Source organism: Micropterus dolomieu, linkage group LG11, assembly GCF_021292245.1.
Source record: "Micropterus dolomieu isolate WLL.071019.BEF.003 ecotype Adirondacks linkage group LG11, ASM2129224v1, whole genome shotgun sequence".
NCBI classification, from domain to species: Eukaryota; Metazoa; Chordata; class Actinopteri; order Centrarchiformes; family Centrarchidae; genus Micropterus; species Micropterus dolomieu.
This window is the reverse complement of record NC_060160.1, coordinates 7,094,887-7,117,836: the sequence shown is the minus strand read 5'-3', so window position 1 is coordinate 7,117,836 and position 22,950 is coordinate 7,094,887. Positions and strand designations below refer to the sequence as shown.

Below are 22,950 nucleotides of genomic sequence, written 5' to 3'. Positions count from 1 at the left end.
ACTCAATTGTGACATCTCAGAAACCTCCCTGATTTAATTTTGATGAATCTAAGAAATATATTGTGTTTTTAAATCATGTGGTGCAACTCTAAATACCCTGATAGACACATTATAATTAAAGGCATATTTTCAGTATTTTGTGTTAGTATTAATGAACATCATATATCTTATTTCTATATCAATATTTCTTACCTGAGTATATGATCAGATTATCTCTCTCACTCAGAAATCAGATGAATTTAGTAAGCATATTGTTATCTATGAATATTGTTTGTTTTGTTTTATGGTATTGTCACTTTTTCAGTGTGAACTAGATACATGATCAAACTTGAACTTGAATTAGCATGCGTTATGGAATTGGGACCCACTGCCAGTTTCATACTATGTACTAATAGCATAAAGTATACTGGAGCACTGTTTGAGGTGTGATGCAGTATTTTGGGAAATAATATTCAAGATGTATGGCTACTGAAATGATGAAAGATGTGTGTCAGTTCACTTTTAGCCAAGCTCATAAAGTCAAGCTGCAACTTGAGAACAATATCAACCTGTATGCCATGAAATGGATGAAAATTTAGCATTAGAAATAGAACAGAGAGCCAGGTAGAAACATGATATATACATATGTAGATATATGTATACACAGATAACAAATAGATAAAAGTTAGACTTAACAATATCGTTTGCCAGTATGAATGATCTACATACTCAAACTGGAGGACTAGAACTGAAACTACTAATTACAGTTTTGGACTGTTTAAACACATTAATTATGCGGCACATTTAGAATTTCTATATAATATGCAGTTGGGAAACAGGGTTGTTCAGACTAACAGTATCATTAACTCCAGTAATGAAAGTGTAACTATATACCATAGTAATGTTTGTTTTCCTCCTCTGCAGTACTGATTGATGGCGTTGAGTGGAACGATGTCAAGTTTTTCCAGCTGGCGGCGCAGTGGTCTTCGCACGTCAAACACTTCCCCATCGGGATCTTTGGACACTCAAAAGGCCCTTACTAGCAGCACCTAAGAGACTGAAACACTGAGGACATCTCCCCCCTTCCTTACCTTTCCCTCATGCCAACAGCTTTTAACCCCTACTCCCTTCTTTCCCCTGGCACACTTCTTCTATTCTGCTGTCTTAATTTAAGCTCCTGCTTTCACCTGTTGCATTTGTCTGATTATTTAATCTTCTGTGTGTTTTTTTAATTTTCTATTTATGTAAAAATGTCTCGAGGCAAGGCTGCCAAGGGAAATTTACTTAGCTTTTTAAAAAATACTGCTGATGTTTTATAGACTTTTGAGAAACACTAATTAAATAGTTTGACATTACTTCTAACCTTTAACATACTGTACCCAGGTTTCACCCTCTTCCCGTCGTTTTAAGCACTTGGCCATTACATTTAATCAAGAATTTATATAAATAAATAAAAACAAGAGCAGCTGCCTTGTAATGAAGTGCAAGAGGTGATGGTCATCTTATTTTCTAATAATGCCGAAGAAATCTTCCCCAACTTCAGAGACTGTTGTCGATTCATCGTCTGAACCCTGAAGAAGAAAAAAGTAAACAGCCCCTGACCTTTGGCTCTCGGCACTCAATGAAGGAGTCTTATGTGCAATAGACTGAATACTGTGTGAATGCGATTTTGAATAGTAACCAGGCACTGTTAGAAGATTACACTCTGCTCTTAGTTGTGATTTTCACTCTATGTAACTACTTCTCTTCTTTACTGTCTTCTCCTGGTAAATTGGCTTGAGGTTTGAAGAGTCCAAAGTGACACTTGTAATTGGAAAATAAAGTCAAAACATCTGCTTTTTAGAAAATGATGAATAGCACAAAATGAACTACTTGGAACTAGATGGAAGTACAGACTTAAAGGAATACATTAACATTTTGGGAATTATGTTTATTTGCTTTCTTGTCGAGAGTTAGAAGAGATTGAGAGGCCACCCTAATGTCTGTACAGTAATGTAGGAAATTATGGGAAATAGTTTGGCACATACCCCCAATAAAAAACATGTTTTACACTCCAGTTTGTGTGCGGATTACAAAATTTTACAGAAATAATATTTTTGTGGCTATTACCTTCAGACAGAGCTATGCTAGCTGTTCTCCCCTGATTCCAGTCTTTATACCAAGCTACCTTAGCTGACTGCTGGCAAACAGCTAGCCTGGCTCTGATCAAAAGTAACAAAATCTACATACCAGCATCTCTAAAGCTCACTAATTAACATGTTACATCTCCTGAATCTGTACAAAATCTGAGGTAGGCTAGCTGTTTCTCTGTTTTCAGTATTTGTGCCAGGCTAAGCTAATCAGCTGCTGGCAGCTAACTCTTGACTAAAGATTTAATAATTTCCCAAAATGTGTGGTTGCTCAGTATTAGTTTGTTGAAGTTTTTTATGACAAAGTTTAATTTAGAGGGACTCTTAAGCCCCACACTCCTCTGTCACACTCCATATATTTTGCTAAAAGCAAATGTTACTTTTGCCAAAGGAATACTCATCAACTGCAGCTCACTCGTTACCTGTGTGGTATTATAGAAGACTTCATAGCGTAGAGGTGAATGTATTGAAGGTATCTTAAATGTAAAGCACTTTTAAATGTTTGTCCATTATAGATTAATGTGTTAAACCTACCCTGGAACCTGCAGGTATGACTGACTGTGGTTCACACAGGCACATAGACAGACACTGAATCTGCCATTATACTGTATTTGAGCTAAACAGCAGCACAAGCAGTGGTGACCTGGCATAGTTTATATGCAATGCAAACCAAGCAATCTGTATCTTCTCAGTGCTGTGTAGTAATATCACTTTATGCTCAGTGTGAGGCCTCATTGGACAATTTAGATTTTAGTTTAATATTCTGTAAGGTTATCGTAGAATGTATATGTGACTTTAAAAATTCAAACAATGTTCTGTCAGTAGCTTTTGCTCAAACTTTTGTTAACTGTTAAGCATAAAACTAAAAAGTGTTTTGCTTAAAATGTTTCTTTCAGTAGCTGTTTCATCATAATCTTCGCCAATTTCTTGACAAGTGCCTAAATTGCTTAATTTTGACAAATCAACATAAATTATATGTTCCTGGCTAACATGGTGCTGATTCCGATCAAACAACAACAAAATATCTCGATATAGTGCATTGATTTTGCAAACAAAACCCCACATGCAGTCAAGCTTGTCCATTGGAGAGAGAGAGAATCACTCTGTGGACAGTTGGCTCTTAAACACGGGTTTGAATTAATTAAAAGAACACTACAGCCCATTCACGTTGAGCATACATTTGTTACATAGAAGATGTTATAGATATTTGGGTTTTTCATGTTCTCTCAGAGAAAGGCTTGTTGAAACTGAAAGTTCCCTAAAGACTACCACTGTAATCCCAAAACTTGGAGTAATAAAACTACTATACACACTAAAACGTACTTGTCTTTCCATATGTGAGTTGAATGAAAGTAGTAGTTGTAGTAAATGTACAGGTGTATCAGCTACATAAAGTAAAGTAGCTCAAGTAGCTTAACTAAAAGTAGCAATACTACAGTATACAGATACTCTGTTACAAGTTCCATTCAAAATGTTACTTAAGTACCTAAAGTAAAAGTATTCATTATGCAGAATGGCCCATTTCAGAATAATGTAGTGTAATTATTGATGGATAAATGTATCACTTTAAGTTTGCAGGCCATAAATGTGTAGCTTAATTTATATGAATATAATATTTTATTTCTGGATAATAATTGTATTAACAATCTGATTATGTGATGTAAAATGTAGTGGAGCAGAAGTAGTAAGTAACATTAAATGGAATTACTGAAGTAAAATAGGCTACAAGTGGCTCAAATCTGTAGGCCTACTTAAATACAGTAGGCTATTTGAGAAAATATAGTTTGCACCACTGCCGGTTTATTTACCAAAGGTTTGTTTCAACCTAAAAGTGTGAATGCTGGTAGGAGGGTTTACTCTTTACTTTACTTGGCACAGGTTCAGTAAATGGTGAAACATGAAATAGGAGCTTGTGGTTGTCAACAAAGGTAAGAACCTGGCTGGTGATGCTGAGTGACAGACAGGGGGAGAGAGGGGGAGGGAGAGAGAGATCCTCCACCGGAGCAGGAAGCTGCACCGGGACTACCGAGAAGACAGAGGAGGTACAAAACAACGTCGACATCAGCGGGCAGACAGCGGGTCCTCCACCATAATGTAGACCCAGCAGAGCAGGAACAGCCGTGTGCAACATCCACCGAGGAAACAACAAAAGCCGTATCTTTGCACGGTGAAAATGAAGGAGCTGAAGGGCTGCGGTATGCGCTCCTCGGTGGGCTTTCTGTCCCGCAGAGAGCTGACTGGGCAGCCGCTCATGAAGGAGGAATTCCAGAGGCGCAGGATGGCAGGCTGCACCAGCCTCTACAAGAAGGATATGCTCGGGCATTTCGGCTGTGTCAACGCCATTGAGTTCTCCAACAACGGCGGAGAGTGGCTCGTGTCTGGTAAGTTGACAAACCCCGTTTCCCCCCCCCTGGCTGAGACTGTTTTAATGTGCTAGCATGCTAACGCTAACTAGCCAGTCAGCTGAAACCCTCCGGGGCTAGCCGATGCTAAGTTAGCCTAGCCTTTCTTGCTAGCTAGCTTCCTAACGTCAAACCAAAGAGCACGCAGCTGAGAGGGCAGCAACCAGCGGACCTGTCCCATGTGTCAGTCCATCAGCTCATCACTGTGACCTCTGAAAGGCACATTTTCTGTCTCTAAAGGGTCTAATCAAGGCCATCTCTTGAAATCACAAAGCTGTTTATGTCCTGAGAGGATTAAAAAAAACATCATCTGGCCTAGTGTAACAATCTGAGGGTTGCCATTTTTGGTCTGCTGAGGATGTTTACTTTGCACGATAGAGACGTAGTTTACTTCACTAACAGTATATGGCCTGACTCCACCTCACGAGGTACGTGAAACTATAGATGAACCTCATTAACTGTGCCACCTTGATGGCTGAAGAAAAATACTGTTCCTGGCCTGGGAGTGTGATTGTTATTTCTGGTACCATTAAAAACGACCTTCTGATTTAGAAAATTCACCACATGCATCACACAGTGGTGTTTTAATTGTTATCTTGAATAAGTGAATTCAATGTAATCTGCAAAAGAACATACAGACTATATTGTGTAGGGCTGAAACTAACTAAACATGTATTATTATTGATGAATCAATAGTTATTTATTCCATGAGATGGTCATACATTATGAAACTGTCCATCACACAGTCTAAGGTGACATCTACAAATGTCTAAATTGTCCTAAACCCAAAGATATTTTTTTTTACAGTGATGTAAAACAGAAAAAAACTGCAAAAGATTAAATTGATTAAGCTGGAACAAGATAATGATTGGAGGCTTTGTTTAAAAATTACTTAATTTTCAATTGTTAAAATAGGTTTCCTTTATTGCAGCTATAAATCGTTCTTGTATTTTTGTGAATTGCTGAATAGTTTTACCTCTTCAGATACTCTAAAATGTTCTGTAATAAACCAATCTGAGAAGGGAACATCAGTGTTTAGTTGAACTGCTTGCAAATCATGGACATATGCAACCGGTGACTCAGGGTTGTAAGTAGACATTACTTCACTTTAAAGTGTCACAAGATCACTTATCAAACCTACCTCTTTAGATTAGCCTTCAAACTCTTTAATATTACATTTCACCTGCTGCTATTTGCTAGATTAATGGTCTCCCCTGCATTTATGTTTTTTGGATTTGTTTATGTATGTTTGATGGTTTTATTATAAAGTGTCTTTGTGTCCTGAAAAGCTCTATAGAAATAAAATGGATTATTATTATTATTATAAGTCAAAAAGTTTGGAAGCTGCTGTTCTAGACTATACTGTGTGTTTTTGTAAGTTGGTGGTGTCATTCCCTCTTGTCATGTCTACAGGAGGAGATGACCGCCGAGTGCTCCTGTGGCACATGGAGCAAGCCATCCATGCTCGGTCCAAGCCTGTGAAACTGAAGGGCGAGCATCTGTCCAACATCTTCTGCCTGGCCTTTGACAGTACCAACAAAAAGGTGTTCTCTGGTGGTAAGAGCAAGGAAAAAGTCCTAGTCCTTGACCTGTGCAAGTGTTTTTGTGGCTTGTTATCACCGAAGGATGTAAAAGGTAGTTCTGATTAATTGAGAAAACTTTGATGCACTCAGGGATGCTGTTTTTTGATGGAGCAAAGTGACTTAAGTTAGAATTAAAAATCAAACCACAGCTCAGGAAAATCATAACAACACAGACTTTAGAGACACTGCAGGTGTTGAGCAGTGAAATAAATATAAAATGTACATATGTGAAAGTAAATAGGACAGGAAAGATGTTTTACATCATCAGAAAACAAAAGATTTTAGCAGATTCAGATGTTTAATGGATGCTTCTATGTGCGTTCCTTCACCTTCTGAACCACAGTTTGTCTGTTTGCTGTTTTTCAGGGAACGATGAACAGGTGATTCTTCATGATGTGGAAAGGTGGGTAAAATAACTCAAATAATACTCATTACTGTAGCTTTAAAACATTTTGATATGCTGACATTTGGTTGATTGTACTTGTGTTTAGACTAACAACTAATGAACATTTTGATAATTGTTGTTCCAACAGAAGAGAAACTGTGAACGTGTTCCTGCATATCGATGCCGTGTACAGCTTGTCTGTCAGCCCGGTCAATGATAACGTATTTGCCAGCTCATCTGACGACGGACGCGTTCTTATCTGGGACACCCGCGAGCCACCAAGTACAGGTAAGTGGAGGAGGCATGTTTGTTCCTATAAAATGCATTGGTTGGTGACAGTAATAATGACTTAATATAGTAATGCCTGGTGATGCCAAGTTTAAAGTTTATATTTGGGTCTGCAATGCATGTACAATTAAAGCACTTTTCAAATGACATTTGGAAAAGTCACATAACTCACAAACACCTAGGGTGTGAGCTCTCATAGTCTGAAAATATATACTGTGTTTTATGAGGCTAATAATGGATTAAAAAGTGATTACAGAAGAAAAATAGAAATCGATGCTCAGTCTTGTAAAAACGCTGTGGATCAGTGTTTAAGGTTAGCTTTATTACATGAAAATGAACCTCTACAATAACAATACACAAATGGACATTACAGCATGTCTTCTCTTTATGGATGTAATTAAAAAGCTGTTAATAGGCAGTCAACACAGAGTATTTTAAGGCTCTGTTAGACTGAAAAGGCTGTGTAGTACTTAATGATGGGACTTGGTGAGACTTGTTGATAACTTTAAAAATGCAGTGGATCATCTTGCATGACGTCCACATCTTTCTATTTTAGAAACCTTCCTTGTGACCAAGTTGGCCTAATAATACATTTAGCAGGAATCAGTATTCAGTGCCTGCCAGCAGTTTTTTTTTTATTATGTCGTCCTTTTACGACACTGAAGCCCCAGTCAAGGTTGAAAGTTACACACATTTGCATTCCTTTGTTAATCAGCCGTCTCTCTAAATTTAAGTGGCATTTCATTATTATATCCACTGTAGCCATATGTAAAGTGCATCAAACTTAGTATATACACCTGGGCTGGGAATTGTTTTGATGTGCAGTGAGGGTTTGGGACTGGCTGGTAAGTTGACTTGCCTCTCCTAGAATAGCTGAGGGGTGTAACTGGATCATAGGGCTGCGCAATATGGCCAGAAATGTTATCACAATTTAAAAAAATTCTTATCATTCGATATCTGAGGTAGAACATTCCAAACAATTATGATAAATATGATATTGATAAATTATGATAAAATCTTTTTTCAACAAAAATGTAAGAGTAAAATTAAGTAAAATCTATTTTCAGTCCCTTCAACAAAATATATATCTTAATAGAAAAATTAAAGGTTCAGTGTGTAATATTTCTGAGGATCTATTAAGAGAAATGCAATATAATATCCATAACTATGTTTTCAGTGGTGTATAAAGACCTTAGATAATGAACCGTTATGTTTTTATTACCTTAGAATGAGCCATTTTTATCTACATAACAGCAGGCACCCCTTTCTATGGAGGTCGCTGTATTTTGTTGTCATGTTTCTACCATAGCCGAGAATAGACAAACAGCGCTACAGAGCATGTTTCGTCATCACAGCGTTCTTCTGCTTGTATAATTCCGGCAGTGTAGACGCCCGTCACAACATTAAATGCATCCATAGAAGAAGAAGAGGGGGGAAGAATAACAATAATAACAACAATAATATGCAGTCTCTGAGTAGTCTTCTAGTTTATTAGAAGTAAGAAGAGAAGTGAAGCTGTTGTTTGATAGCTTTAGCCTGAAGCTGGCCATAATCCCAGAGAGCCGTGACATGTTTCCTCTATCAGTGGTGTGAAATCAGTTGGATTAATTTCATGTCGCCTACTTATTCTCCAGCCTGTGGGTTGGCTTTGCTGGTTACGTTAGACAATCAGCTGATCAGTAACGTTAATTGACAATAAAACTGTAACGTTATCTTAGAGCATGGACGCATCAGCCAGCTAACCTTTTACTTCCCTGGTAGAAAAATCATGTAAGGTTAGTTGGATTGGTTTATTCTCCAGCGCTGGCTTTGGCTTGTGATGTAAAATATGTAGTTGGATTAATTTCATGTAGTGACTCTCTCTCCAGTGCTCTGTTTTGGCTTTGTGGTTACGTTCATGAGACAATCAGCTGATCACTAATTGGCAATAAAACGTAAGCTGGAAGCTCAGGTCAGACAGCTAAATCTTTACTCCCCTGGTAGAAAAAAATATGTTGTTGGATTAGTTTTATGTAGTTACACTCTCTCTCCAGGCTCTGTTTTGGTTTTGTTATGTTCGTGAGACAATCACTAATTGCCAATAAAACGGCAGCTTATAGCATCTAAGCTCAGATCAGCCAGCTAAACTTTTACTGCGGTGGTAGAAAAAATATGTAGTTGGATTGTAATTTCATGTAGTTCTTCTCCATCCGCTGTCATGGTTTTGTTACATGGACAGAAATGTGCCGTTACCTTCCTGAGACAAACAGATGATGAATATTATTGGCAATAAAACAGTAACAGCAGGGAAGTTCATATCAGCAGCTAAACTTCACATTTTACTGCTCTGGTGGAAAACACGTATTTATTTTTACTGCTAATGGTGATATATAACAACACCGTTTGCCTACCGTTTACCTATAATGAATACTTTCCAAATATGCATAAAAATAATGTGTAAAATGTAACGCTGAACCGTTTTACTACAAGCTGAAATTATCAATATTTCTTTGTGTTTCTGTTGTATTTAAAAAAAAATAAATAAAAGACGTTTTGGTAAGATTTGAAGATTGCTTATCTATTTAAATAAGCAAAGTGAGAGGAGCCTTGATCGTCACCAGCCAATGTCTTTGTAAACTTCGTGTATTATGTGGTTTATAATGGACTGTGGTGCAGAAACAGTGAAGCTTACATTGTCCTGTTATCTGTCAGTGGTCATACTTGATGCACTAGATGTGATAGTTTTTGAGATGTTAGTCCAGATGAGCCAACCCTCCCAAGTTGAGACATCATGTAGCGCTTCATTTCTTGATGTGGCTGCTGTTTATTAATGAACAAGTAACAATAATATTCGAAAAACATATGGTTTTTAGAATAATTAAGTAAATATAATTTCTTAATATATCTATCTAAAGAAACATGATTTCTTATCTGGCAACTCTCTGCTATCTCATAGATGACATCTTTGTCCTGTCTCAGGCACCGTAGCTACTCGCTTGGATAGGGGAGCCCCCCTCCCCTATCCAAGCGAGTAGCTACGGTGCAATTCGCAACCCTCACCACTAGATGTCACTCAAACCGATCCTTTTAAGTACTAATTCGTTTGTGATTCAAATGAATGAAATCAAATGTTACTGAACAGTTGTTATATAGTTGAGGAAAATTAAAAGCAAAGTACAGCTGAGGCTCATAGGGATGTCATTAAGGGGATCCCTAAAGTCAGCAGTAAACATCATGTGGACACCACAAATGTCAGTATAACATTTTGTGCTAAGAGATATTCCAGTTTGGACCAATGATGTTGACAGACCGATATTGATATCCCCAGAGCCAAGCTGCTTGTGTGGCTATAAAACTGTCACAGAAGTTGAGCAAAGTCTTAATAAATATGTAACTGTAATTCATTAAATTCTCATCTCTTCCTTTAGAGCCGTTCTGCCTGGCCAGCTACCCCTCAGCCTTCCACAGTGTGATGTTTAACCCTGTGGAGCCCAGACTGATTGCCACAGCCAACTCCAAGGAGGGAGTTGGATTATGGGACATCCGAAAACCACGCAGGTTAAACATTTTCAGATACTCAGATACAAGTTTTTATCTCTTGACCCAACTTTCAAGATAAGATTAAACTTCATTGTTCAGCATTTAATGGATTACAAGCATATAAAGGTGATTAAAAACAAAGACAAAAAATAATAGAGACAGTAAAACAGTAAAAGCATTAAAAATAGACTAATATAATTGCGAGGTTAAAGTCGGTAAGTGTCCAGCCAAAAAATCCCAACCCCGCTCTTCAGGCCTCCGTCCAAAGCCACTTCCCCAAAACACATTTTCATGCTCAGTAGAGCATTTGATTTATTGATGCTGTAAGGATGTAAAGAGCATTTCAACAAATATAACAAAATACTTCTGAAATAAATTGCCTACCGAAGTTTAAAGTAAATTTATGCTTCAACAATCTCCTCACTTTACAGTTTGGAAAGATTTCACATGCATTATTACTTGGATATTATTTGACCAAGATTTTATTTTGTCAATTACACTGTATATATTAACGGTCATTTCAAATATGTCCATATTAATTCAGATTTATCTCTAGGAGTTGGACAGATTTACAGGTTTAGTTATCCTCATCTGCACGTTTATCCTGCTCGTGTCCACCAGGTTGTGCTGTCGTCACTGTTAAACTAATCACCACTGGTCCTCTGCCAACTACGGAACCCTCTCACCGCAAAACCCAAATGTTTATATCACTAAAATGACACTATGACATCCTAACTATGAACACTCAGTTGTGTGAGTGTGTGTTTACACATACTCAGGATAGGTTTTGGTTATTAATACACAGATGACGGCACTGCCAATAAAAGTAAGCACTGAGTCATTTGTCTTCCTTCACTGTTGGCTCTGGCTCTCTGAAGTGCGGGTACAGTATGTTTACTGTCAATTCCCTCACTTCACTGTTTGTTTAAAAATAGCTTCCAGTTGAAGGTAATGTATTAGAGTACCTGTTTTATTTTGTCATTATCCATTCATCCATCGTCAACTGCTTATCCTGTGTACAGGGTCGCAGGGGGCTGGAGTCAATCCCAGCTGACATCGGGGCGAAAAGCGGGGTACACCCTGGACAGGTCGCCAATCCATTGCAGGGCCACACATAGACAAAATAAAAGAAAAAAACAAGAAAGGGCCAAAGAAGAGCAAACTTAAATCTAAACTCCATAGAAAACTAGTCAGGTAGAACGTTTTGACTCGTCTGCAAATATTAAATAAGTCTCAAGTTCTGTTGTTAATAACTGACAGTTGCAAAGGATGGTGGCGATACGGTCATCTTGTTTTCATTAACACTCACCTTTTCAGTTTCCATCCACAAGGTAAATATCCCACTTGTCTCAAGGAACATTTGGAAATATCACACCTGTGTGATTAGGTAATACGACAAGAAACGTGACTTATTAACTAAACATGCACAGTAACAAAATCTCAATATACACAAGTTTAAAAATATGAACATAGTATCGTCATCAAATAAATCATTCACAGTAATAAAAAGCACCAATACTTGCAATAATAATAATAATCTCTTCTGAAGTCTCACTTTGTGATTTAGTCTTACCTAGCCCTAATATTTTCTTTCTCTCTGTACTCTCAGCTCATTGCTGCGGTATGGAGGAAGCATGTCCCTGCAGAGCGCCATGAGTGTTCGCTTCAACAGCACCGGCACCCAGCTGCTGGCACTGCGTCGCCGCCTGCCGCCCGTCCTGTATGAGCTGCACTCTCGCCTGCCTAGCTTCCAGTTTGACAACCAGGGCTACTTCAACTCCTGCACCATGAAAAGCTGCTGCTTCGCTGGGGACAAAGATCAGGTTGGTCATTAGATCATACGAATCCTGAATTAAAACTGCTGCTGCTATCAGTAGAACTACCAGTAGAGGTAATGGAAACTTGGCTACTAAAGTAATAGCACATTCATGATATATAGGGTTGTACAAAATTATAATCAAAACCAGCACAAAGGGGAAGAAGAAAAACGAGGCAAGCAAAATTTGAAGGCGTCTATTTCCATATGTTCCAAACACATCCCATTACATACTGGGAAATATATGTATGAAATACAGGACGTCTATAAGTTTACATTTCATGCACATCAGCAGCCATAAAAGCAATGTCTTGCCTGTAGTATATTGCACTCAAGAGTGTGATTAAGCTCCTGATACAACAAGCAGATACAGAATATATTTTAGAATTGATGTCAAACAGTGGAGGGATTTTTTTTTATCTGACTTTGTGGTAACTTAAAATGCAGAGTCAGGAGAATATAGGGAACATGTGGTATTAATAGAAAGAATAAAAATAGGACAATATATTAGTTCCTTCTGTGAAATTGGGAGTTTTGAGTGTTGGAGGAACACCAGAAGCCCTTGTACCCAGCCAGTGGCCCTCCCATTGGTCCTCCTCAGACATGACATCACCCTGCAGCCATGTTTGTTATGTTAACATTATCCTCGGGTGTCAGCAGAGCACATGAAGGCTTAAAAATGATCTCTCTCTACACAAGTGAAGCAGGTAGTTTAAAGGTTACAGAATCAGGTCAGGGTTGTACAAGAAGGTTATTGGTTTGATCTGCTCAGCTGCTGCTGCCAAGTGGGACAGCATTATTGACTCTAACAAGGATTGTTGAGGAGCAAGGCCACTGATCTCTGATTGATCAGTGGAGACATTTGATTATTGTGATCTCTTTCTGTGTTGACAAAGATTTCTGATGGAACCAAGGATAAAGCTTTGGGATGTAGGTACTGTAACTAATTGGGACGAGTTGGATTTAAAAATGAACATGTGCAAGTACAACATGCTAATGTGGTTGCTGAATTCTCAAAGAGATCTTTAAAAATGCCCAGTTGGATAGAGTTCAGATCACTTAAACAGCAATGTTTGAAACCCTTCAAAAATCTTGTCTTTGCTGACCACCAGTGGTTTACCATCTCACCTTGCTGCAGTGATGTAGAAGTTTACTTCAGGGTAAGTCACAGATGCAACAGAGCATATTTCTGACCACATCCAACCACACCCAGCGGTGATGCTTGGTGTAGTGAGTGTGGTGCAACAGACTTAAAAAACTCTTAATCAGAGAGTGCAGTGAACCACTGCTTTTCAGCCTGGTATTAAGATACTCTTTAATATGTTTTCCTACTGATGATTTTTGCATTTAAAAATTACGTTTTAATTCTTATACACTTAAAGTTGTAGCAAAACAATTAGACCACTAGAGGCCAGAAAAACCAACTCAACCACCTGCTGACTGTTACATGATATAATTTTATCAAACAGAGAAATTTAAAGTCTGTTTATACCATGGTAGCTATTCCTTTAATATATCTAGTTGTAGAGGCAATGTCGTAACTCAATGAACAGAACTGTTTTATGGCAAAACTGGATTTTTGCACCATTTGGTCAAGTATCTTGATTTGCTATGTATTTAGTTTCCATGGTTAGCCGATAACCTGTCGGAATATTTTGTTCATAAACAGTTTATCATTAAATTTCTAGAAAATGGATTATATTACAATTACATTAATATTGCAATATAAAATGACTAACACAGTGACAATTTTATTCATATCACCCACTGCTACTGTGTGTGAGCTTATGGGGTGGGTGCTTGGAAAGCCACTGGGAGCTGCACTTCAGCTTGAAAGTGGAGAATTTCTTAAGCCAAAAAGTCAAATATTTCATATTATGTAGATATAGGATGCCAGTTGTAGTAGGACAGTTTAGAGGAAAAGAAAATAGGTGTCAAAAGAAATGATAACATGTAGCAAAGGATGTGATAGAGGTTTGAGGCTTCTTTATTCCACTGTGTCGCTGTTGCTCTCACAGCGCTCAAATTCTCCGAAACGTCCTCATATAGACCCAGAACCACAGATGACAGATGATTTTGTCAGAGTGGTGTGAAAGCAGAGATGCAGAGTGGCAACTTACCATACAAAACTGATGGAAAGGAGAGAGCGAGGGAGCTGTGGGTGTGACATTCTTACCTGACGTGTTCTCTGGGGACTGAACACAGATGTTCAGTTCAGTGTGTTCATGTGCCCTGGAGCTACAGTCATATGAGTAACTGTCTGTGATTGAGGAATAATGCTTTTTCGTCACTGTAGATCTTGTTATGTCTGTTCCTTTTATTGCCATTTTTCACCCCCTGATATTTTTTATACGGTGACTAGAGTGAAACTGTGAAAATGGATAGACCACCAACCATGATTGCAAGCCTTCACGTTCTAGAAACATTCTTGAGCGTGTTAAAAGAGAAATGTACCCACAGAGACCAGCGGAATATTTACAGAAGGAAATTGAAGACATTTGTTAAAAATCATTGGCAGATAAAATGGCACAAAATAATTCACGACTTGACAGAATGTCAGAAATCCAGCAGCACAAGACTTAAACCAATGTAAATTATTTGACAAAAAATGTGCCTCCAGATGGTAAAATAAGACTCAGACATTCCAAATGAGTAGAAATGTGCTAAAAACGGAGAAAATAATAGAGTAGGAAACTAAGGGGAGAAATATTTTCTGCTGAGTTTCTGCTCCTTCACATTGTGCACCTAAATTTTGCAATATGGATGCTTGTGTAGTTCATTGTATAACCAACCTCCATATCCAAATGCGAGTGAATTGGTGAGGAAAGCTGACTGCAGTCATTGTTGCAATTACTATGGCTATAATATTAGCTGTGACTGTAATTGTGACCGGATGGCCACTCTGACAGCTCATATGATAGTAACATTGGCTAATACAGCGGTGTAAAGCCGGACACTGCTGCCTGGATTTGAACCTGGTACTTCCATCAGATATGACAGAGGTGTTCAGGAGTAGTTTCACCAAAACTCTAAGCCACCTCTATCAATTCACACAGGCATGTAGCAAAGGTTAGTTAGTGTTACACATTGCTAATCAAAACAGCCATAACCACAACCCCAGCAGCTTCAGCGAGTCAAATTAATTAGCTAGTTATCATAATTTAGCTAAAAAGTCAGCTTGTCTGCTTCTCTCAATGTTGTTTTAAGACACACATATGTATAAGAACCAAGCCCATCCCCCTCTCTGGCTTTGTCAAAACTTACCTTAAGCGACATGTATAAGTGGAACCATCTGTTTACAAAATGTAATGTAACAGTTCAGACGAGGAGCAGGAGCTGGGTTACAGCCAGATGTCGGGTTTGATACACATTATGAGACAAAGTGCAGTGATAAGATCTGATGGCCACATAGTGACCCACCCCACCCCAGGGTTCGTCTCTCAGTCTCTTCCTTGAGGTCTGATGGAAATTTTTGTCATAAGAAATGGAGCAGACTTAAATCTCTAAACATCCTTCTGTCCCCCCTCCTTCAGTACATATTGTCTGGGTCAGATGACTTCAACCTCTACATGTGGAAAATCCCAAAGGATCCAGAAGCAGGTGAGTTACTGAATCTGTCTTGCACCAACTGCATATTTATGTGGATATATGCCGATGTGTAGGCCATGATTTACCATTATTTTTGTGTTTCTACATGACAAAAGAAGTAGAATAATATTCTCATCTGGTTCCCAAGGTGAGCCTGTTAATTTTCTTCTGTCTACTCTGCTAAATACTTTTTCTTTTGTGTTTTTGGTTTGTTTTAAGTTCACACTGTTCATCAGGAATTCGGGGCTTTTAAACATATGTACCACAAACTTACAAATTACTTGTTTTAAGGACAAAGTTTAGGTGACCTATCATCCTGCAAGGTTAAAGATTTCACTGGCGTCTGCGTAGGCAAAACAAACCTGATTCCAGTGGCTGTTTTAGCCCTAGAAAGGATAATGGATGTCTTTGTGCTCTTTGCCAATGATTATCAGCCCAGACTGTGGTTTGCCCTCAGTTCATTTGGTCACAATATACTTTCCAGGCATGAGTAACTATCAGATACCCTATATCTATGTCATTATATTATCCTCCATTTTGTAGTCCTAGTTCAGGTTAAGTTATCACCCGTATCAAATTTTTATTTTCTTGAGTTTGAATGTTTTCACCTGCCCAAACTAACTAAAAAGCAAAGGTAAAGGTTTGAAATAACTCTTCCACATAGGCTTACTGTGAACACGCCTCAAATCTGATTACTCTGGGAAGAAAATCCCAAAAATGCAACAATCCAAGAATGTGGTCGTTTTTAGCTCTATGGCACCACCTGACACATTTATGGATTTTTTTCCCCCTGGAGTTACTCACACTGAAAATATGCACTGGGCCTATTTGGTGTCAGACTAATGGCATATTATGAGGATTCCATTACTGCTGTTACGACTGCTATATTTCACACTCTGTATTTTCTGTCTTAGACGATCGAGAAACAGGTTGAATAACTATGGCTGCCTTTGTAAAGCTGAATGTGATTGTTTTAATGAATCCTTGTCACAGACTTGTATGTCTGTGACTCTGAATTTGTGTAGTTTGTCTCCTAGTGTCACATTAGACAAACCCATATCATGTTCTTCCTTCAAGGTGGCCCTGGTCGTGTGGTAAACGGGGCGTTCATGGTCCTGAAGGGTCACCGCTCCATAGTGAACCAGGTTCGCTTCAACCCTCACACTTACATGATCTGCTCCTCCGGCGTGGAGAAAGTCATCAAGGTTTGTAAAGAAATGTCATTGCTATATTTTTAAGAAAGTAGGTCAATACACTGGGTTTTTTTTAGAGACTGGATTGGGGCCTAAAGGGGAGTCTCAGAGAGGTAAATCTGTCCACTGCAGCATCAGGATGATGTAGTGGTCACAGAAATTGTTCTGTAAGTGGACGGACTAAATTTCAGTCTGTGTGCTCAGGCAGTAGACATGGCCTTAAGTGAAACATTGATCTCTGAGCAATCACTGAGCTACGACTTCCCTGTGGGGAGTGGAGAATGAAAAAAGATGCATTTCCCCCTAGTATTGACTGTCGTTTGTAACAGACGACTTAGGGCAGTTTAGCAAAAATTGGGTCATGGAAAGACAGGAATGGTTATTATTATTTCTGAAACCAGACCCAGACTATGATACACTGCCAGGCTTTCAAAAGTCCTAGCAATTTAAGGTAGCCTGGATCAAATATTGAAGCAAATGAGTAAATCATGAATATTGTTGCTAAAGCTGTCACTGTAGCTCAAGCTAGATTAGGCTGCAGCAGACGTTTTATTTTGTAGTTAAAATAAAATAAAACTGAATCATGATTGTGACAAGAGCTTGCAGTTAAAAACAACACTCCATTAAGATTTTACGCTGCTGGAATAACAGTCATAGCACAGAGCAGCTGTGTTGCTGTATTATAATCTTATTCAGTGCAAGCTTTGTGAGTCACTGTATTGCCCTACTGCTGACCCTATGAATAAACCAGGCAGCATTTGAAGTTGACTTAATGTCTTACTGAATTTTGACTGACTCAGTTAATCATCAGTTATTTTGTCTGTGCTCATAGAAACAGTTGTTTTTTTTATTTTTTACTCTTATCAGTGAGCAGTCCACTCTCCTAAGTTGTTCTTAATATAAGTAATGGACATTACTGGGATTAACTTGGTGCTGTGAAGGAATTTAGCTCTTTAGATCCTCCCTGTTGTTATCTTTGGTTGAAAATTAGTGTAAGAAGAAAAATGAAGCGTACCTCTGGTCTTCTGTTTCACTTGTGTAATTAGGCAAACCCAAAACCATGATTACATGACTACGTAATTAAGTTATCTCTACGAAGCCTTTGAATAGCGTCATATTAAAGTCAAAGTTTTCATTTATACTTATGTAAGCTTATACAAGGTTTTTATCACAGAGGTATCACTTTGAATAGGAAAGAAATTTCTACCAATTGTAATTAACCTAGATGACATGATGGTGATGTCGTTCATTAGTTTTCAGTTGCGTGTCAAGACTTACTCCTCTGACTGAGACCTTTTATCGGATTAAGGTAAACAGAAAGTTAAGTCCTTGCAAACAGTCTAAAAGTCAATTTAGTAGAAGGAGAAAGCGTTTGCACAAGCGTACTAAAGATTCAGATTCTTTTTTGTCTTTAGAGTAACACAAGCTCCCTGCTACATTTTACTGTTCAGAGTGAAAGGTGATACAGGTCCAGGTGTTCTGTAATACGAAGCTATGAATAAATGGGGAATCTTTCAAACCCATTTTTCATTCTGTCATTCTGCCTTCCAATCTGTCCCACTTTAAATCTTTCTTTTTATTCTGTCTCTCAACTACTCCCCCTCTCTATCCTTTCCTTGTAACGTCATTCACTTCTCCTTCCACCACACGTCTCAGGTGTGGAGTCCCTACCAGCAGCCTGACAGTCTAGGTGACTTGGAGGGCCGTGTGGAAGACAAGTCACGCAGCCTCTACACCCACGAGGAGTACATCAGCCTGGTGCTCAACAGCGGCAGTGGTCTGTCTCATGACTACGTCAGCCAGTCCATCCAGGAGGATCCACGCATGATGGCTTTCTTCGACTCTTTGGTGCGTCGAGAGATCGAGGGGTGGAGCTCCGACTCTGACAGCGACCTGAGCGAGGAGGCCATCATGCAGCTCCACGCTCGAGGACGTCGCTCTACGAGGGCCACACCAACGGCTCCCATCGCTGCCTCGGCAGCTGGTCACCACAGTGACTCTGATAACTCGTCCTCCTCCTCTCTGGCCGGACCTGATGCTTCAGGAGGAGAGGAGCAAGCCGGAGCAGAGGCGGAGGGACAGGCGAGGAGACGAAGCAGGCATCAGCGGCATCAGTCTGGCTTTCTTGTGAACGAGGACTCGGACTCAAGTGAGTTTTGGCTCGACCCCATGCCCCGGCCTCGCTCACCGAGCCCCAGGGACAACTCCACACTGTCCAGCCCCACCTCCTCTCATTCACTTCCTGTCGAAGCCTCCAGCTCGTCCACATCCACTTCCAGCTCCAGCAGTGATGACGAGGAGCGCCGTAGTGCAGTGAGGCGGCGCAACGTCATGAGGCGACGACGCATGAATGTAGTCTCCAGAGCTGGGGATCGACCCGAGTCTGTACAGGCTCTGTTTTCAGCCATCGACTCCTGCAGTTACCCATCGATATCAGTCGATGACCTGTCTTCCTCCTCGTCAACAGAGGAACAAACAGCTCTCCAAATCAAGCCCTGCACTGGCGACGCCAGAGATGAGGAAAAATGTCTGAGCCCTTCTGACTTTGTGTGTCTGAGTCCAGTAATGTCCCCCGAGAGCCAAGAGAATGTGGAAGGGAGTGACAGGACTGAGCTGGAAAGACATTCAGCTGCACCTCTGTGGCCGCTGGTTGGACACAAGACTGAAGAACGGGCTGCTACAGATCCGGCATTAGACAGCTCTGATAGTGCAGAGGCTTGTAGCAGCTCGGGGGCTGTAGACGGTAACATCCAGAGCCGAGGCAGCCCTGGAGTGAACGGACAGCACCGGACTTTGGCACCATATGTGAGTGATTACCTCCATGTCTCCTCAGAATCAGAGGGAGAGACTGGTGTTACATCTGAAAACAAAAGGCCACAGAGAGAAAAGGGCCTGGCACAGAGCGCCCTGAAACGGACTCATGTGGGATCAGAGGAGGTTGAGAAAGGCTCCTCTCCCTCGGAAAAGAAGTTAAAAACGTAATGACGTCTCTTTCTCACTCTGGAAAGAAATCATTCTTTAACAGACTTCATTTAGGAAGTGGGTTTTCTAAGGGTTTTTACAACTCCGCTTTTTCATTTTGCGTCTTGTAGTCACGTCACACATGTGAACTCTGATTATGCTGATTATGAGCAAGAGATGTTAAGGAACTAAAAACGAAAGTGGGGTTCATTTTTGTTGCTGAACAAATGAATTGGACAACGTCATCATTCTTTGGGTCAAACCACAGATGACATTAACAAATGGAAAATATAAAACATGAGCTAAATATTGTTTATAACAATGATATTTTAAGTGAAACGCATTTATTTTCATGCAACATCAGTGTTTCTTTCACATGCGCTGGTTGTTGGACAAAGCTCCACCCAGGATTTGAAGCTCCTCCAACCATAACGAAAAGACATGGTCTTATGGAGGACAAAAGCTTTACAGCATTTTTATTTCTACAGTTTCACACTGAGTGTAAATCTGATTGGGCTTATTTTCATTTTAAATTGATTCTCAGCTGAGACTGCTTCAGGGTCTCTGAAAGATTGACTGTCTCCATAGAAATCGTAAGGAGCACCAATTGTTTAAGCTGTGCATTGAAATGATGCTTTCAGTGTCTCTACCAATTGTTTTTTGTCTCATTATCCAGCCCGTGAGTACCATTACAAGCCAGCGCTCGCTTTTGTTTTCCTGCAATTAAAGAATCATTTGTTCTTCAGTGACAATGCCACAACTTCTTCCTGAGGCTTTGCATATTGACAAGAGTTTATTGGTGAAATATTGACTTTCTCTGATGCACGTCTGTCTGAAATACTGGAAAATTAGTTATTTTAGTGTAGATTTGGGTCCTCCACTTCCAATTGCTAACAGAGCTGCCATGGCAACACAACCTCAACTCTCCTGTGAAAGAAATTTGAAGCTGTTCTGCCGGCCGCGACCCTGAGCAACCAATGTCGGCCAGAGTAGAATATTTTATTGACTGAATCAAAATCTATCTTTGCTTTCATTTATAGAATAGTTGAATCCGTTTTTGGACGTCTGCCACTCTTAATAAAACATACACATTAATGAGAATTAAATGTGGTTAAATTAGATGACAAAACAATATCAATATCAACACAAGAAAAATGGGATTTTGAGAATCTACAATTCCATGACAACTGGACAAACTCCATCTGCTGAGGAAGATTGTGTATATGTGTGAATCTGTGAAGTGTTTATAATTTAAAAAAGCATAAACTTATTATTTCTCATGTTTTGCATGTCTAGTAGCTTTAAAAAATAATTTTCACAAGTGGTCTTAGAGTATCATGTCCCTCAGGGACTGAGCCAAGATTTTATGCGTACTGAGGTTGTATGCACCCCCCTCTCCCTCTTCAGAAAGGTCTGATCAGATGATGAAAGGAAATTTGGATTTTGTAACAACATATTTGTCTAAAAGCTGTTTCTACACCTCTGCATGGCCAGACCTAAACTTCTGGTGGATAAAATTGCCTTATCTGTATATTTATTTTGTTTAGCTTAAAAGTAGTCAATACTTTTTTGGTCACTTGGTGTGAACACAACATTGACATATCATCACCTTTTAAGTTGATATGGTGAATTTTTAGCCAACTGTAGCTTATTTGCTCAATCAGCAGTTAAAGAGCAACATTATCGCTCATTTGGAATCATGTTTCTGGCCACCTGATGAATGCAAGTCCAATATTCACTCTCTTTTAGCTCTATGTTTGGTCTCTGCCAACTCATGAGAAAGATGTCTGGCTCTTTAGCTGCTAAAAGCTTCACTTCGTTCACCAGCTAGTAGGGCTGAACAAATAATCGCAGGAGGCGCCATATTTGTTCAAGGTGACGTGTCAAAATACCATTTTAAATTGTTGGCGTGCTGCAGAGATGTCCTGGCGTACACATCATATTCTACAGACTTCTGGAAACCTCTGTTTGTTATAGATGGCCACAAAAATCACACTGGAATTCATTTTAATGTGTTTTTAATGAAAATTACAATAATGATGTAAAAAATAAGCATTCCCCCTAGTATCGCAACAATATCACAATTGCACTATCAGTCAATATAATCGCAATCAGATATTTTGTTCAGCCCTACCAGCAAGTTGCCAACTGTGTCTGTTTGCTGCTGAGCATGTTGTGTGCTGTAGGGTTGTAGACCGTCTTTGTGGAAAACAATGCTAAGAGTTGTGAACCAAAACAGTAAAATTCGGCCAGACAGCTAAACATTGAGCTGAAAGTCACTACAAAGCTCCGTAAAGCTGTGTACAATTTTCACATGACAGTGCTCTCAATTTTAACTATGAACCTGATTCCTGCTTTAGGGATTTGGTCACTTTACATATCAGTTTTTAAAGAAACTCAAATAGGTGGATATCAAGTAAAATTTCACCAAAGACAAAAAAAAATGCATTCCTAAAAAAGACAGGATATTGCCCCATCGTGAAGTGAATAGCCATATATGGACAACGGATAATCTTGCCACACCCACTTACGATTCCCTGACTGTGTAATGATTGTCCCTGAAACACATGATGTCATTGCTTTCTGAGGAAACAGTATTGCCAGTTGTCTCCTGTCTACAGCCTGAACGACGGCACCCAGACAAAGCAGACTACCAGAGGGCATACCAGTGTTTGTTGGGAATGATTACAAAAGAAAACACACCACATGGCATCATGGCCTCACGGGCTGGCGGTAAAGTGGTAATCTGAGGACATGCAGACACTTAGTTGAGCTTTATCGGGTTATTTGTACTGCTCTGTTGTCACAATAATTTCCTTCAGCTTCTCAGTGTGGCTGTCACTTATCTGCAGGAAGTAGACACCCTTCATTTAACCCCCATGTTTCCCCTGGGAAAAGTATTCAAATAGGGATATTGTATGCTTTGGGGTTGTTTACATTTTGACTGAAGTGTGCCTGCTGGGCTGAAAATGGCTTAATGATTAATTACAGGCTACATATGCAGACGTGTACAAGAGAGTCAGTCAGCTTTTTAAACCACTAACAATACATGTTTACAGCCCTAACATCAATCAAAATTATATGGAAAGCTGAATTGTACAAATTCC

The 22,950-nt window shown here is 39.4% G+C and overlaps 2 protein-coding genes across 4 annotated transcripts in view; both read left to right on the top strand.

Annotated features, from left to right (window-relative positions):
• pacs2 (phosphofurin acidic cluster sorting protein 2) overlaps positions 1-3,426 on the top strand; it is a 67,494-nt gene extending 64,068 nt beyond the window's left edge. For all 3 annotated transcript variants that reach the window (XM_046062295.1, XM_046062294.1, XM_046062297.1), the window contains one exon: positions 904-3,426. In XM_046062295.1, coding sequence (XP_045918251.1) covers positions 904-1,022 — 119 coding nt within the window. In that variant the 3' untranslated portion in view covers positions 1,023-3,426. The remainder of the gene's footprint in view (positions 1-903) is intronic.
• A 669-nt stretch (positions 3,427-4,095) lies between these two features.
• On the top strand, positions 4,096-20,588 carry dcaf5 (ddb1 and cul4 associated factor 5). The gene is made up of 9 exons (XM_046062302.1): positions 4,096-4,489; positions 5,924-6,067; positions 6,460-6,496; positions 6,627-6,766; positions 10,174-10,303; positions 11,895-12,108; positions 15,635-15,701; positions 16,767-16,894; positions 18,539-20,588. The coding sequence occupies exons 1-9, from the start codon at positions 4,282-4,284 to the stop codon at positions 19,862-19,864; spliced, it is 2,394 nt and encodes a 797-aa protein (XP_045918258.1). The 5' UTR covers positions 4,096-4,281; the 3' UTR covers positions 19,865-20,588.
• Positions 20,589-22,950: the final 2,362 nt, after the last annotated feature.